Source organism: Solea senegalensis, linkage group LG3 (assembly GCF_019176455.1).
Source record: "Solea senegalensis isolate Sse05_10M linkage group LG3, IFAPA_SoseM_1, whole genome shotgun sequence".
Classification (NCBI taxonomy): Eukaryota; Metazoa; Chordata; class Actinopteri; order Pleuronectiformes; family Soleidae; genus Solea; species Solea senegalensis.
Window position 1 is genome coordinate 2294740 of NC_058023.1, and position 17430 is coordinate 2312169.

General features: G+C 38.1%; 2 protein-coding genes across 2 annotated transcripts in view; both read right to left on the reverse strand.

Annotated features, from left to right (window-relative positions):
- Positions 1-11603, reverse strand: part of tmcc3 (transmembrane and coiled-coil domain family 3) — a 35380-nt gene extending 23777 nt beyond the window's left edge. Inside the window, exon 1 of the mRNA XM_044021912.1 lies at positions 11385-11603. Coding sequence (XP_043877847.1) covers positions 11385-11429 — 45 coding nt within the window. The 5' untranslated portion in view covers positions 11430-11603. The remainder of the gene's footprint in view (positions 1-11384) is intronic.
- A 3614-nt stretch (positions 11604-15217) lies between these two features.
- Positions 15218-16816, reverse strand: ndufa12 (NADH:ubiquinone oxidoreductase subunit A12). The gene is made up of 4 exons (XM_044021996.1): positions 16696-16816; positions 15969-16054; positions 15583-15670; positions 15218-15487 (listed from the first exon to the last, which is right to left on the reverse strand). The coding sequence occupies exons 1-4, from the start codon at positions 16782-16784 to the stop codon at positions 15307-15309; spliced, it is 444 nt and encodes a 147-aa protein (XP_043877931.1). The 5' UTR covers positions 16785-16816; the 3' UTR covers positions 15218-15306.
- Between the last annotated feature and the right edge of the window lie 614 nt (positions 16817-17430).

Genomic DNA, 17430 nt, shown 5'->3' on the forward strand with positions numbered 1-17430 from the left:
GAAGGTCACGGTGAAGTGTTTGACGGAGGTTAAAACATCATGTCGGGATTAGAGAATGTTTCTGCAGACGGGCGTCGGAATGTTGCAGTGGGATTGAGACGAATATTGTGGTGGGAACGTTCTGTCGTGGGTCTGGAATGTTGAGTTTAGGAGTGGATCAGAGTGGATCAGAGTGGGTCAAGAGGTTCTGGATGTTCTGCTGAGACTTTGCAGAGAATGAGGGGCATCTGTCAGAGACTGAAGACTGAAAGAAACTTGATTTGAACCTCTGCAAAGGTCCACTACAGACCACTATGTGTTCACTACAGAGCACTATGGTCCAATACAGCCCACTATGGTCCACTACAGACCACTATGGTCCCAAATGATACACAATGGTCCACTAAGTTCTGTTATTGTCCTCTATTATCCATTATGATCCATGGTCCACTGATGTCTTCTCTGGTCCACCATGGTCCATGGTCTGCTATGGTCAGTTATACTACACATTGATTTGGTATGGTCCACTATGATCTTCTATGGTCCACTATGGTACTATGATCAACTATGGTCCTCTATGGTCCACTATGGTCAACTACCATCAGATCCACTATGGTCTGTTAAGATCTGCTATGGTCCACTATGGTCTAATATGGTCCACTAAGATTTGCAATGGTCCACTATAGTCTACTATCATCAACTATGGTCCACTATGACCTGCTATGGTCTACTATGAACTGCTGTGGTCTGCTATAGTCAACTATGATCTGCTATGGGCCACTATGGTCTAATTTTGTCCACTATGATCTACTATGGGCCACTATGGTCCACTGTAGTCTGCTATGGTCCACTATGGTTCACTGTAGTCTACTATGGTCCACTATGGTCCAGTCCACTATGATCAGCGATGGTCCACTATGATCCATTGTAGTCTGTTATGGTCCACTATTATCAACTACAGTCCACTATGGTCTACTGTAGTCCCCCATGGTCCACTATGGTCCACTCTAGTGTACACATCAAGTGCGACGGCTCAAAGTAAAACAATATATGGGACGTGAATGGAATGTGGCCACGACATGTGAAATTGACACAGACCCGACATGATGTTACATGACATTAGTAATCTGAACCATGTCTAATTACAGCTCTGTTGCTAGGCAACAACTAGAAAGTATCATTTGAAATAATCTGTTGAAGTCATGAGGCCAGTGTCATCAAACAGTCCAGGCTGGAGAATCAGGTCCATGTTGGGAATGAGTGACATTGTGACACATTTATCAAATGATTGGTTATACCTTTTCAACATTCACAAATGTGCTGTCTGTGATTCAGAGTCACTGTAATGGACATAAAATTGGCCACATGACGTCATTTAATCCCTGCAAACACGGCTCGAGTGTTCCATTACCTCTGATTTACGTCAGCGCTAATATCAATTCTCATACCTCGCTGTTTGTATATGTGACCTCATCAAATATATATGTGAGAAAGCAAGCGACAGACAGAGAGCAGACGAGAAAGTGCGAGCTAATTGACACCCAGCTGTCTTAATGTGGCATCTGAGTCAGACAGGAAGAGCAGATTTAGAGCTGTCGGTCGTTTGACACATCACAAACATGCGTTTGTGCAGCATTTCATTCTTAACTCTAACCATAACTACAATTAAAATCTTAGCCCTAATAAATTGGTCTAATATTTTGGTCTTCATGAGGACTACTGGTCCTGACAAGGTCAGTTTATACCAGAAAACATGTGAGGAATTCCAACCCTTAAACCAGGTCTTAACCCTGAAAAAGCATTTTGAAGTTGTGGGGACCAGACGAAAATGTCCCCAAGGGATCGAAATGTAACCGTAACCTAAGCACAATTCAAATCTTAGTCCTAAATTTTAAACAGCTCCTCAGAAATGAGGTTCTGCCTCACTAGGACCAGGTTTTGGTCTCCATGAGGACACTACACACCTGACAAACTATAGTATATACAGATTTAATAATGTTCATAATTAAATCTTCACACGCTGTGTATACGTCCAGGAAAAGGTCTTTTTTTTTTAAAGCCTTACTGATCCACACAACACTGATGTGTCCAGTGATTAATATTCAGTCGCGAGTATGTTTGAAAAAGCTGCTGCAACAGATCAGACTGAATCAAACCAACACAGATTATATAACCTCGCCACAGAAACATCCAAAAAAACAACAAAAATAAAAAATAAATAAAAACACAGCCTCCTCTTCATCTTCCATTTTCCTGCTTGTGTAAAACCTGTCCTCAGATCTCACTCTCGTCTTATTAAATCTGTCTGCTTCGCTCCGCAGGCTGATGCTTTCATGCCAGCAATTACATTTTCTCTGATTATGACTCTCTCTGAAGAAAATAAAGTCCGTCTCTGTCACCTCAAAACTTTTACTTCCCCTCAAAGGTTCCTTCTTTTCATGCTCTTATTGCTGCAGCACTAATTTACATTTCTCTGTTTTCAAATTTCACAGTCTCTCCCCCTGAGTGGTCACAATTCTGAGGCACTAAATGTTGGTGAAAATGGACCCAAATTGGCAAAAAATAAATAAAAAATAAGAGAAATACGTGAATGTGGTGCAAAACGCGGATGGAGAAAGCTGAAACTAAGTTGCACCAAATTTCACAAAACTTTGTGGAAATATATCACACAGAGTATGGCCTCAACTCAACAGGAAGTCAGCCAATTTAGAATTTGGATTTTTTCATAAATCTGAGCATGTTAATCGGAATAAAAAACACATCAATTTGTACTAGAGGTTTTGCAGATTCAAAAGGGCGTGGCAACGGCAACCATCGGAATTTCAGCAAATTTCGTTCAATCACCCCGAAACAAGTGCCCTATAAGAAAGCCAAAACTAAGTTGCACCAAATTTCACGAAACTTGGTGGAAACATGCCACGGCCCAAGACGAACAAAAAAGTCTATCGCAACCATGGCCTCAATACAACAGGAAGTCAGCCAATTTTGAATTTGCACGTTTCATAAATTAACAAATTGGTCTGACCACGTTAATTGTACCAGAATTTCAGAATGTCAATTTGTACTAGACACATCAAGGCTGAAAAGTTACCAGAAGGTCTTGCAGATTCCAAATTTTGGCGAATTTCGACCAATTTTGACGAAACAGGAAGTGCCCTATAACTTCGCCATTGACGGATTGGCTCGAAACGTCATATATAAGACAAGGCCCGCCCTGAAGACGTCTGCAAGCCATGACCTCAAAACTGGAAGTAGTCAATCAGAAACAGGAAGTTCAGTCTTACATGTTCATTGGGCTGCCTTGTGTCTGAATGTAAATTTCAAATGAATGGGAAATACAAGTTTAAAATTGTATCGGAATATCGCAATAAGCATATTCCTGACGAAAGTTAAGAGAATTTCCAAATGAAAGTGTTTATTTTGATATGGAACAACATATAGTTCATAAAAAAGAACATATTGAAGTTGCAAAAATGAATCTATAAATAACACAAACAGACAGACAGCGCTTCCTGCGCTGAGTTGACCACTATTTTTATCTCGAAGCTTGAGTGACATTTCAGTTTCATTTCCTTTATTTACTGTATTTACTCTCCTCACTTACTTTTGTTTGGAGTTTTGTTTATTTATTATTTATTACACAAATCAAAAATGCACATAAACGCGGGCTGACGGATGGAAACTCATTTTCAAACTACAAGTCAGTCCCCGTGGACTGACTTGTCAGCAGGACTGTGTCCAGTGAGATAAATGTTCTTGTTTCCAGTTCGTGTAACTGATGCTGCTGAGCTCCATTAGGACGAGTAATGATCCGTGCTTGCACACAAACAAAAAACACAAGTTGCGACACAAGGGGGTTAACTAAAGGGAGGCTCCCACTGCCGCTCCCGCTGCTACTGCTGATGTTGCTGCTGCTGCTGTGGAGACTGTTGGCAGCGGTGACACTGATTAAGAAGGGAGCTGCAGAGGAGAATGACATGAATTTTATGAAACTCAGTCCAGCAGGGGAGCTGAGGTCAGCAGCGATAAGACGGCGAAAGTGAAACTTGATAGATCGGTGGAAAAAATGCAGCTGCGTCAGCTTCGTACAAGTAGTTTTAACATCTTGACTAAAGGTTGAAGCAAAAAAAAATCTGACACTCACTGCAGTGACAACACACTGAGAACACAACACGGACACTGCACCACCTTTCATAACAAACATAATGAGCTAACAAAATATTAGCAGTCATTTGGAGTCATGTTTGTGTCCATGTGGTGAAAGTAAATCAAAATGTCCACCTCTTCAGCTCAGTTTGTGTCTCCACCACCTGCACAGTATAATAAAATGAGAAGTTTGTGTTTAATAAAAGCTATTTTAACCCTTAAATTTCTGTTTCAGGGGTTTGTTTTTTTGCTAGCAAAGTACATGAGAGAACTCACTAACACAAACTAGCATACAAGCTAGCATGAAATCTAAAACTCAGCTCAATTAAGAGGGAAATACTTGATTATGCTAACATTATGCTAGTTGAGCCATATTTTTTGACTTTATTTGATATATTTTTAAGTTTCCCAGGTAGTATAGTTATCCAACAATATTTCTATTAACAATAAGAAGTTTGTCGTTAATACAAGCTATTTTAATGATAGTTCTTAGCTAGCAAAGACTGGTAAGTACAATAGAGAACTCACTAACACAAACTAGCATACAAGCCAGCATAAAATCTAAAACTCAGCATTTTATTGGATGTATTTTAAAGTTTTCCAGTTAATATAATTATTCAACAACATTTTTAGGTATTAGGTGTAAATGCGAGCTATGCTAGCATACGTTTTGTTGTAGTTCAATTAGCAGGAGTGCACTTTTATCGCAATTACCAGGTGTAAATATTATTTAACAAGCCCTTTTTATTTGTTTTAATTTTGTGATAGCAGGACCTTTCAAACATTGTATTTTCCTAAAGAGATGTTACTTATTTTTCTTATATTCTGCTGCCTAAACAGTATATTCTTAATTATTTTGTTGTTTTGAAATAAAATACATGTGGTAAACAGCATCAGGACCAGGCCGGTGTAAGTTAATGTTTAAAAGGAAGAGGAGGAGGTGAAACAACTCTTTTAATTTATCTTTTAGTTATTGTCTTCTTTCCTCTCCCTTTGCATCTGAAAAGCAGCGCATTCAGAGACGTTTAGTAGAACCTCCTTCCTTTCTCCCCTCATGCTGCTTTGCCTCTTTTCAGCCTCTAATAAAAGCATTTCTTCAGGGAAGAAGCTGAGGCCTTTTGTCCAAACCTACAGCAGGGGAAGTAAATCAATGGGGCGCATGAATGGACATGCTGGCAATGGAAAAGGTTTGGTGGGGTTGTTTTTTGTTTTTTTTCTTCCTGGCAGTGAATTTAAAGTGAATGGAGGTGAGGTCTTGTCATAGTGAATAACACCACAGACACATTTATCTCAAAGCCCTAGGGCAGATTTACTACGTACAGTTGGCAGCGGCGATGCTGAGTGAGTGAATGCTGAGGGGCCAAGGGTTTTTCGGTAACCTGGAGATGAAATGAATGAATGAAGACGGGTGAGAAATGTGGGTCAGTGTCAGAGTTTCACCTCCCAAATTCCAGAAAGAAAAGTGGAAAAAGGAAAGTATTTAGGTCAGGCTATTAAAGAGGATGCGATGTTTTCTGTATCTTTATGTCGTGATTGGTGAAGCTGGGGGCGGCGGATCAGTGGTAGAGCGGGTGGGTTGTGGGTTCGATTCCACGTCTCTGCAAGTAACAGGTTATATGAATAAAAGTACAAGTGAACTGGCATGAATGTGTGAGCGAACTGGTGTGAAAGGGTGAGTGAACTGCTGTGAATGAGCAAGTGAACTGGCATGGATGTGTGAGTGAACTGGTGTGAATGTGTGAGTGAGCTGGTGTGAATGTATAAGTGAACTGGCGTGAATGGGTGAGTGAGCTTGTGTGAATGTGTGAGTGAACTGGTGTGAATGGGCGAGTGAGTTGGTGTGAATGTGCAAGTGAGCTGGTGTGAATGCGTAAGTGAACTGCTGTGAATGGGCGAGTGAACTAGAGTGAATGTGTGAGTGAACTGGTGTGAATGTGATTTGATGAGAGTTTGGGGAATATTAAATGTTTTATTTTTTATTACGGAATCTGTACCTGGATGTACTTTTATTCAAGATAACATTAAAAAAACAGCATTCATTATATTTATAATACATAATACATACATTTTATTTGTTTAAATACATAATTAATCCCTAATTAATTGTCTCACAAGGATTTGATGCACGTGGACCCTCGTTTGACTCGTTTAAAATCAGATTTTATTTGATGTTTTTTTGAATTTTCCATTTAATTATTATTAATTTGATTATATTTTTTTTTTTACTTGCACGTTTTGTCCTATAGTTATGGTAAAAAAAGTTTTTAAATCCTGCATAGTGGTGCTTTAATGACGATCCAGAGTCCAAATTATGACATTGTGTGAACACTTTCATGTCCCCCGCTGTGTGTGAGGTCACAACAGAGGCTGTTTGAAACAAATATCTGACGGGTCAGACTTTCAAAGGCCAGTGTGTGTGCGTGTGTGCGCGTGTGTGTGTGCGCGTGTGTGGACTTTCATGTCCACCACGTCACATCTCGCCCTTCACCTCCTCCGACCTGTGACATTTCATTTCCTTTGTCCTTCTCTGAGCTGTTTGATGTCTGGTTGGAGAATTTATATATTTTTTTTAGAAATAAATGTCACCTGTGGGCGTCAAAGAGAGGGAGGAGGAGGAGGAGGTGTTTTGACGTTTGACGCACAATAACATAAACTATAGTATTTATTATGAAGTGTTGTCAGTAATGTAATAAATGTAAAGGAATATTTACTGGACTTTACTGAAACGACCAGTTGAGTAAAGGACAGTTTAAAAAGCAACAAGTGGTTTATTCTCTAAAAGGAAAAGATCATTTTAGACATATATATAAAACTAAAACTGAATTTATATACAGTATATTAATATATTATTTATTCATATATTATATTATTATTATATTATTTATTATATATTATTAATAGAATTTGTCGCGCCCTGTTGACTGAACAAACTCTCTTTCTATACAGTATAAATGTACACTCTAATCTAATCCTAATCTGATCTGTTGTGTTTTTACTGTCACTAGCTTTTAAATTTAGTTTTGTGTTCTTATACTTTTATCTTTTATGTATACATCTATATATATAGATGTATACATACATATATGTATATAGATATATCGATATATATCATATTTATAATTCTTATGTGATTTTGTGTAATACAAACAAAGTTGTCTTTGTTTCTTTCCATTTTCCAAAATTAACATTTCTTTTCAAAGTACATCACAGATTACAGGTTAATCTGATAAACCAAGGTTTTTTTTCTTCCATTTTCCGTGGGTGTGTGTTCAGTAGATTTACTTCAAACTAATTTACCTGGTTTTCAATGAAGGTCATTATCATTAGCAGGGGACAACACATTCTTGTGCAGCAGTCTTACTGAGGACACTTCAACATCTAAACTCTAACTCTAACCTAAGTAAGTGCCTTTAACCTACCCTTAACCCTCAAACCAGGTCTTAACCCTGAAAAAAAGTCATTTACAATTGTGCAGTCTGGACAAAATGTCCCCACAAAGACAGGTTCTTACATTTTTCTGGACCTCACAAAGATATAAATACACAGACCCATCACAGACATAATTTCCCTAACTCCTTACCCTCATCTTAACCATGACAAAGTAAGTGCCTTACCATTAGCCCTAACCTAACATTAATCTAAAACCAATTAGAACCTAAAAACCAGATCTTAACCCTGAAAAGCCCTTTAAGGTTGTGTAGCCTCGAAAAAAAAGGTCCCCACAATGATACAAATACATGTACACACACAAAGAAACATGTTTTTATGTCTTCGTGAGGGCATCAGAGACAAAATGCATTCCCTCACCCCTTATCCTGACCATAACCATCACAACTAATTGCCTTTAACCTGCCCTTAACCCCCGAAAAAGCCCTTTTTGAAGTTGTCCCCACAAAGACACAAAGACATAAACGCACACACAGATCATGACTCCGTGGAGATCGGGGGAACAACGACGATGATGAACGATTAAAAATCCGAGGCCACAGCATAAAGCCATGTGTCTGAGACACTGATGGTTGCCATGGTGACCAGCAGTTTCAGGGCATTAGACGTTAGAGAAGGACTTAAGGACGCGTCGAGGTGAAAACAAAGACTGAGGCTGGATTCGGGATCTGAAGCCGAGACCTCCAGGGAATTAAAGACAGAGAAGTCACAGTGGAGCCGTTTCAGATGAAAACATGGTTCTGTTGTTGTATCGTCTTCTTCCTTCGACTGTTTCCTTGTTTATGCGTGAACAGGAAGAGAGCCATTATGCTTATGTAACTTACAGAGTTTTACTGCCTTTTTCTCCTCTATAGAGTCAGCTGTTCTGGCTTTTAAAGAGTGTGTGTGTGTGTGTGTGTGTGTCTGTGGGGGGTAACATTTACATTAATAAAACAAAATGAATCGCTTTAATCATGATCATAAAAGAGCTCGGGATTGGAGCTAATGTTTCACAGTAAGCGGTCTCGTAAGTCACATTTAGGAGGGAGTTTATTGGCAGACATTTGCACGGCTGACCAAATTAAATCTACAGCAGGTCCGGTCTGCGATAAATGATGTTTCAAGAACATGATGTGATTATGCTGCCGCCGTGTGTCGTCGTTAAACGGCCTTTTTAAAAAACCTGGGAAGTGACACTCCTCTGCTGCGTCCATCATTGACTTCAAATGTCTTATTTTGTGAAATCCTTTGTTTCGACTTACATCAGTGACACAAACTGACCACACGGGGCAGCGGCGGACCAGTAGCTCATGTGTTCTGAGCGAAAAGCGCTTGTTTTCTCTGTGGAGTTTTGCTTTGTGAGAGTAAATATTTTAAAAAGTCTGTCAAACAGTGCGAAAAGGAAGTTAAAATATTCTTAGATTAAAACATAGACTTAAGTGGATGTGGATTTTATTAGCTAAAGGCTCTTCTTAAAGGGAGAGCAAAATAAGAAGCAAATAAAATATAGTTTCAATCATTCAAAAATATTGTATTTTATTGTTTGAAAATACACTTGTTCTTTTCACTCCCTTATTTATTCTTTGCGCTCCCTCACATGTTTTTTGCACTCCCTTATTAACTCTTTACACTCCCCAATTTGTTCTTTGCGCTTCCTAATTTGTTCTTTGCACTCTCTCATTTGTTCTTTGCGCTCCCTAATTTGCTCTTTGCGCTCCCTCACTTGTTCGCCCCTCACTTGTTCTTTCGCCTCCTAATTTGTTCTTTGCACTCCCTCACTTGTTCTTTGTGCTCCTTATTTGTTCTTTACCATAATTTGTTCTTTCGCTCCTAATTTGCTCTTGCCCTCACTTGTTCTTTTGCGCTTTGTTCTTTGTACTTCACTTGTTCTTTGCATTTGTTCTTTGTGCACCATAATTTCTTTCAATTTGTTCTTTGCACTCTCTCATTTGTTCTTTGCGCTCCCTTTTTCCTTTCGCCCCTCACTTGTTCTTTGCGCCCTCACTTGTTCTTGCGCCCTTATTTGTTCTTTTTATAATTTGTTCTTTGTGCTCCCTAATTAGTTCTTTGCGCCTTTCTTCTTTCGCTCACTTGTTCTTTGCACTTCCTAATTTGTTCTTTCCTCACTTGTCCTTTTCCTAATAATTTGTTCTTTGCGTTTATTTGTTCTTTGCGCTCCCTAATTTGTTCTTTGCGCTCCCTAATTTGTTCTTTGCGCTCGCTAATTTATTCTTTGCGCTCCCTCAGTGGTAAATGTATTTTCAAACAATACAATACCACATTTTTGAATGATTAAATCGATATTTTATTTGCTTCTTAAAGTGTCTAATTCCATACAAACAGAGGCAGAACATCAACATCAGCAACAATAAAAAATAAACACAAGTTGGCACCAGGCTCCCCCAGACGCTACGGCTTGTTACCCCTGGTGAATCTTTGCTGAGTCAGCAGCTCGGAGGCTCTGAGAAAGTGCCTCAGGCGTGAGTTTTCACTTAGACACGGAGAACAATGAGACGGCAGCGCTCAGACGCAGGACAGAGAAACTTCAACAGTGTTTCCTCTAAGAGAGAAACCGAGTCATGTGACGGCACTTTGACTTACTATAGACATTCCTCTGATGTTACAAGAGCTGCTACACATATTTCACACCGACTCTGCGTGGTGAAACTTGTCTGTCTCAACTCTTTAACTTTTAAAGTGACAGTTCAGGTGTTTTTGAAGTGTCGCTGACTGAACATAAACAGCCAACAACAGGTTTCAGTCAGTCTACGATGTCTTAAGAGTACGTTTAAGTCTTCATCGCACTGTTCGACAGACTTTTCTGACGGGAAAAATTTTAACCTCACGGGAGCTCAGTGGCCACAGGGGCTGCTGGTCTACCGCTGCCTCGTGTGGTCAGTTTGTGTCACTGAGGTAAATCAAAACAAAGATTTTCAGACACCGAAATTCTCAAAATAACACATTTGAATTTGCATATTTAGGCACCTCCTGTGTGCCGTGATGTAAAAAACGAAGAAAGTGGACTTTGAAGTTTTCCTCGAAGCGCACGTCGACTGCAGTCTTGGACTTTGCATCTTAAACGGCCTCATTTGGTTTTTATGAGTATTTGAACAAGATAAAGTCACAAAATACAACATAAAGGCAAAAAACCTTTGTTCTCATAATATTACAACTTTATTTTCGTAATATTTCCACTTTTTCTCGTAATATCGCAACTTTTTTCCTCATAATATTCCGACTTTATTTTTGTAATAACTCAACTTTTTTCTCATAATATCGCAACTTTTTTACTCATATTACGACTTTTTTCTCGTAATATTACGACTTTATTTTCTTTATATTATGAGTTTTTAAAACTACTTTATTTTCGTAATATTGCGACTTTTTTCTTGTAATATTTCAACTTTTCTTTCGTAATATCGCAACTTTTTTTCTCGGAATGTTACGACTTTAGTCTTGTTATATTATTAGTTTTTTAGTATGATTTTATTTTTGTAATGTAATATTCCGACTTCTCTTCACAAAATAGAACGTAAATAAAATAAATAGAACATAAAGACAGCGGAAAATGTGACATTTCTTTAAAACAATTGTGACACTTTTCTTTTTTCTTCTTCTAACGCACAAACACTGATCTTAACTTCACCACGCGGAAACGTTAATAAGTCACTGAAGATGTAAATAAAAGAGCTAAATGTGACTTGATTCATGTGTGACTGGATTTGATTTGTGCAGAAGAGAAAGACAACAAAAAACAAGAAGTAACACGAGAATAAGAAGCAGAAGAAGAGGAGGAAAGAGGAGACAGATTTGTTGTGGCAGGTCAGATCTACCTCTGTGACATAGACGAGTGGAATGTCGCTGTAGTTCCTCCTCATTCCTCCTCCTCTTCCTCACAGCCTGAAGGCCTCAGCAGCTTCAGGAGTAGAAGAAGAAGAAACCTCCTTCCTGCATGTCACGCCGCTCGCTGTCTGTCTGTCCCTTTGAACTTCCACCACTGCCCTTTCATCTGAGGGACTGACTGTTTGTGTGTGTGTGTGTGTGTGTGCGCCCGTGTGCAAATCACTTTATTGTGAAATGTTTCACTTCCTGTACACGAGCCGCTCAAAGCAGCTGCGGCTCCTCCTCACTCTCAAATCCCAACCTGCTCTCAATCTCAACTCTCACACACGCACATGCACACACTTTGTTTTTATATCTTAATGAGGACACGTCATCTTACCCTAACCTTAAAAACCAGGACTTAACCCTGAAAAAAGCCCCTTTAAGACAAAATGTCCCCATAAAGACAGGTTTTTTTGGACCTCACATAGATATAAATACAAGTGCACTCAAACACACACACGCACACACACATTGTAGTTTTTATATCTTTGTGAGGACAAATCAATGCATTCCCTAACCCCTTACCCAAACCTTAAAACCAGGTCTTAACCCAGAAAAAATCCCCTTAAATACAAAGTGTCCCCACAAAGATAGGTTTTTTTTCATAAACATTAATACAAGTGTGTACACACACACACACACACACACACGTCTGCTCCATGAAAACACAGCACCTTAAAAGGCCTGAGGAGACAGAGGAGGAGACAGAGGAGGAGACGGAGAAGAAGACGTCCAGCTGTAAGTGCATACCTGATGCCACTCACGGAGGACACCCGGGGGAGAAGAGGTAAAGATGGCAAGATAGGAGCTGACAGTGGGAGGAGGGAGGAAGAGAGGAAGAGATTTCATTCATGTCCTGAGGACAGAATGTGTGTGTGTGTATGTGTGAACCTAAACTTTTGAACCACAGGACGTGAGGACACTCTGTCTGCATCTAAAACTAGAAAAAGACTCTGGCACACTCTCGTTCACTTCATATAAACACACATTTGACTAAAATGACGCAAGATCAGACACATCGTCAATTATCTCCAGCACTTAAGAGTCAGTCAGTCAATCAATCAATCAATCAATCAATCAATCAATCAGTCAGAATTCCAGTAGATGCACAGACGTGACGTAAATTGCAGCTTCCTGGTCTGCAGTTAAGGGGAAACCTAAGAGGATTCCTTAACTTTTATTATGACCTAAAAGGTTTTTTTTTTTTTTATGAATGACACTGAGGTTTGCAGAATTAAAGCTTTCCACTTCTTAGTTAAGGGGAAATTTAAGGGATTCCTTAACCTACCTAAACCCTGTTCTAAACCTAAACTAAACAGCCATTTTAAGGTGAGACAGTTTAGTTAAGGTAAGGTCAAAGGTTAGGGTCAGGCAGTGTGTGTTTATGTGAGCCAGGCTGGACTCTGAAGCCACGCCCACTCTGAGACGTTTGTCGTCAGGAAGTGGGAGGAGCCACATATCTGCTGCTGCTTCTTGTCAGAGAATCGTAAACGAACGTGTAAATAAAGTATGTTTTATGTTTCCTTTAAGTCTGATATACATGATTTTACACTAACTGGCCACTTTATTAGGTACATGTATACACATATATACATTGCCTTAAAGCCTGCACCAGCTACTTTTTCTTAATTTATAATTTACTATCTTATATTTACATTTATTATATATTCTCTATACACACACAGGTTTCTAAATAAAGACCACTCCATTAAATCAAGTTTTTGCTGAGTCAGCCAAAGCCTCCTCGCTGTCTCACTCTCTCTCTGTCATTGATGCAGCTGAAGTGACACAGCACAAATCAACAAGGACAAACAAACAGACAAACATTGCCCCCTGCTGGACATGGTGTAGAACACAAAGGCAGCTGCCGTTCACTCACTCTCTCTCCTCTGTCTCCTCCTTCCTCTTCCTCACCCTCCTCCAAACTGTTCCGTGCAGGAAAGAGTGATGAAGCCGTGAGTCTCCTCATCAAACTGCACCTGAAGTCACAATCAAACAGGGATTCTCAAACACTGGGTCAGGACCCCGCAGACGGGTGATTGTTGTAGGTAGTAAAAACGGTAGTAAGTAGAGTTTTTAAAATAGAATATGAACTTTTATGGCCAGTGTATGATTAAATACAACATTTTTATTTCATTATAACGCTTTTATTGTCGAATAAAACAGAATGAATTCTCAGATTAAAATCAGAATTCTTAGATTAAAGCCAGAATTCTGACTTTTTTCCCAAAGAATTTGCAGATTAAAGTCATAATTCTGACTTTTTTTCCCCAGAGTTCTCCGATTAAAGTCATAATTCTGATTTTTATTCCTCAGAATTTGGACTTTAATTTCAGAATTATGACTCTTCTCAGAACTCATGCTGTCATTTGTTTTCTTTGTGGCACTAATACTCTTCCGTATGCATCTGTGCTGGTTGACAGAAACAAAAAAAAGTTGAATTGACCTATATCGCCTCCCTGTGGTCAAAAGCTGGAACAGATGGTGGCCAGACCTAAGCCTTACTCTTGTATAAGGTAAAATGGACATTTAACACAATAAATTATGATACAAGTAAAACAGTAAAGCTCTCTTTTGACATTTATGTTACAGTTTGACATGTATATTAACTAGTAATTGAATATAACATCTTCATTATAGATGTTATAATATAACATCTATAATAAAGATGTTATATTATAGTTGTATGGCTGTGTAGATGCCTCTATATCTGTTGTAATTTCACTTTAAAAGGTGAGAACAGAGACAGATGTTGAAATCCTGGAATATTTAACTCTCAAAAGTGACCTGATTTACTCAACAGTAGGTTTATTAACAGTTTGTTTTAGTCATACACTTAAACACCTGTGCCTCATTATCCACAGTAATAAAAACTGATCTTACCTTTTTTTTAGCCTGACACTTCTGGTGGAGTTTCACTGGATTCTGGCACCGAGTCTTCACAAGTGTGTGTGTGTTCACTCTCACACACCCTCTCGTCAGTGCTGGAGAATCTTCACACACCTCAGTGTGAAACGCTGCCTCAGCTCAGTTTTAATACCACAGAGATTATAACTCGGTGGCGCTGAGCTGTTCTCACAAGGCGTCACATGTTGTATCACAGTCACACAGTTTTGTCAAATAAATTCACTTTCTGGCTCAAAACCACAATAATTGAACACGTTTTAACTTCTTATATGTGAGGAAAACATAGAAAATGGAGAAACTACACACATTTATACTTACATTTTATATTTACAGTTATTTTTCTACTGTTGAAAAACATTTTTACTACTTTTACTAGCCAATCTCCCACTATATTATTCCTACATGTGTTTATTTGTAACTGCAGGGAGAAGCCTCCTTTAATTATGAACATAATAACAATAAAGATAATAAGTATTTAACTCTTAAAATGCAGTTTCATGTTTACCTATTTAGTAGTTTTTAAATTGTAAATCGCCACAGTGAGTGCCAGTGTCACAAATTTACCTCCAGCATTTATTTTAAAATCTCATAAAATACCACTCGTATCACACATTTGCTATTAAAAAAGTAATAAATCTGCACTTTTGTCTGAATATTTGTCGTTAAATTCATCACGCAGCACACACAAAAAGTATTTCACATATATCTAGTTTTTTTTTTTTTTAGACATATTATGTCAGAATTTAACTTTACATACTCTTTACATATAATTTTGTGTATAATTTGGATAGTATTTACTTAAGATACTGGAGATTAAATCAATTCTGATGCCTTGAGAAGATAAAATGACAGAAAACCTGACGGACAAAGCCAGTAACATGATAAATCTCTGTGTAGAGGGTTTTATTCTGGACAGGAAAGTATAATTTACAGTGGACAGTGACGTGTGTGCAGTGTGGGAGCTCACGGAGCTCCAGCCTTGGGTGGAACCCACTCGTGGATCTTCTTGCTGGTGGTGGGGTAGGGCACGTACTGCTGCGCGCTGCCACTCGTGTTGAACTGATGAACCTCGGCCAGGAACTTCTTGGGCTCCGGCGGGTGCGTGGTGGGCGGCTCGTCTGCGATACAGTGCAGCCAGCGGTGCCTAAACACAAAGATGGACGCCGGTTTCATCATCACTCTGATTCTTTAACAGCCGCATCATCATTTATTAAAGAAAATAAATATAACAGGCCATACCATTCAGCGGGAACCATGCTGGCGTCCACCTCCCACAGCGTCTTCTTCCCGTTCATCTCAGTGGTGTAATTCACCCAGCGGTGACGCCCTGCAAGACAAATACACACCTTATTTTAAACAGTTCCAGCAGTGTTAAGATTTGTGTTGAAAAGTAATATAACTGCACTCGTAACCAAGTATTTGTTCTTAAATAATGACAAATAACATCTACTCAATATTTATTTTACAAAAGGCACCTTTTCAAGTAATAAAACTGCACTCGTAGTCAAATATTTGTGTTAAAAAGTAATAAAACTGTACTCAAATATTTGTAGTTAAAATGTAATAAAACTGCACTTGTATAAGTTTTGAATAAATTAAAAGTCATCAAACTGATTTATACTCACCAAAGAAGTAGTTCTTGTTGTCCTCATAGTATTTGTTTCCATATTTATCGACACCAACCAGAGTTCCAACCTTCAATTCATTCACTCTGTCCAAAAAACCGTAATCATAATCATAATAATATTTTCGACATTTTAAAAACAATAATCATTACTGTTTACTCAGTGTCCTGGAAGCTGGTCAATTTGTTCTAATGTCTAACTGACATTAACAGTTACAATCAGTGAGGCAGGTGTGCATTAAAAGGTCACCTCAACCTCATAAAAACTGAAATGTAGTACAAATAAAGAGTGCTTGTATCATCTTTGATGAGCCGAATTATTCCACACATTCCTGTTAATTTTAAAAATAACTCCGGTAATAACTTGCAAAAAGTTTGAAGTCGCGAGTTTGTCAATGTTTTTAAAATGAGGGAATTTTGAATAGGAATACGTTTGACATTTCACATATCAACTTTTAAACAACTAGAAAGGTAAAAGCTTGACACGATTAATTACACATGTATTTAAGATAATTTTTAAATGATCTTTGAATATTTCAAAACATTTTAACACTGTAAATAAAGGACTTAATGGAGGATTTCAGGCAGGGTTAGCTGTCAACATGCTAACTTAGCTCGGTGGAGGAAAAGAAAAACCCGTGTCACGCTTCGCTTTTTAATCTAAACAAAAATTCCACACACAGTTCGATTGTCGTTTTAAAAGAGCAGATATATTTCTGTAAATTTACCGGAATAACTGCAGCAGAAAACCACGGACTCCACCGTGACCTCCTATCTGTCCCAAAGCCCTTCGGACTAGTTTAGCATACTCCGCCATCTTGAGACGGAAGACTTACAGGGACGGACTGTGTGCGGCGCTATAAACAGGTCTGGAAAGAAAGAAAGAAAATAGTTCCATTTTCCAAACCCGAAAATACCTGTTATTACATTTAAATCTTACAGCTACCACTTTTATTATTTATGTGCAATTATTTAAATAAATCAAGTTATTAAGCCTCGTCAACTGACCTCTAATAAATGGAAAAGCTATTTAAAAAATTCTGCTTCCTACTTAGAACTTTCTAGACACTCTGTAATAATAATTATAATAATTATAATACTATTACTATTATGTCTACTACTACTACTAATAACAACAACAAAAATAATAATAATAATAACATTTACAATAATGTAAGTTAATTAAACAGTAATTTGGTTACATTTGTCTGTGAATAGCGATACTCAAAAAGTAAAATAAAAAAAGAAAAAGTGGTTAATAACAACCTCTGGAAATTGAATGTTAGATATATATAAAAATTATATTACTATATTACAAAATTCATTCACAATTTAATGACAAAATGTAATGTATAAAATACAAATATTTGTGTTTATGTAAGTAAATAAGTAAAAATTAAGTAATAAAACTGCACTTGTGGTTGAATATTTGTGTTAAAATGTAATAAAACTGCACTCATATT

What these genes read in the sequence shown, in the direction of transcription:
- ndufa12 (XM_044021996.1), bottom strand. Translation starts at nt 16,784, where the DNA reads ATGGCGGAGTATGCTAAACTAGTCCGAAGGGCTTTGGGACAGATAGGA. An exon ending in TTTCTGCTGCAGTTATTCCG is followed by an intron (nt 16,055 to 16,695) that starts GTAAATTTACAG and finishes TTTTTTGGACAG; the next exon opens with AGTGAATGAATTGAAGGTTG. An exon ending in AGCATGGTTCCCGCTGAATG is followed by an intron (nt 15,488 to 15,582) that starts GTATGGCCTGTT and finishes CTTTGTGTTTAG; the next exon opens with GCACCGCTGGCTGCACTGTA.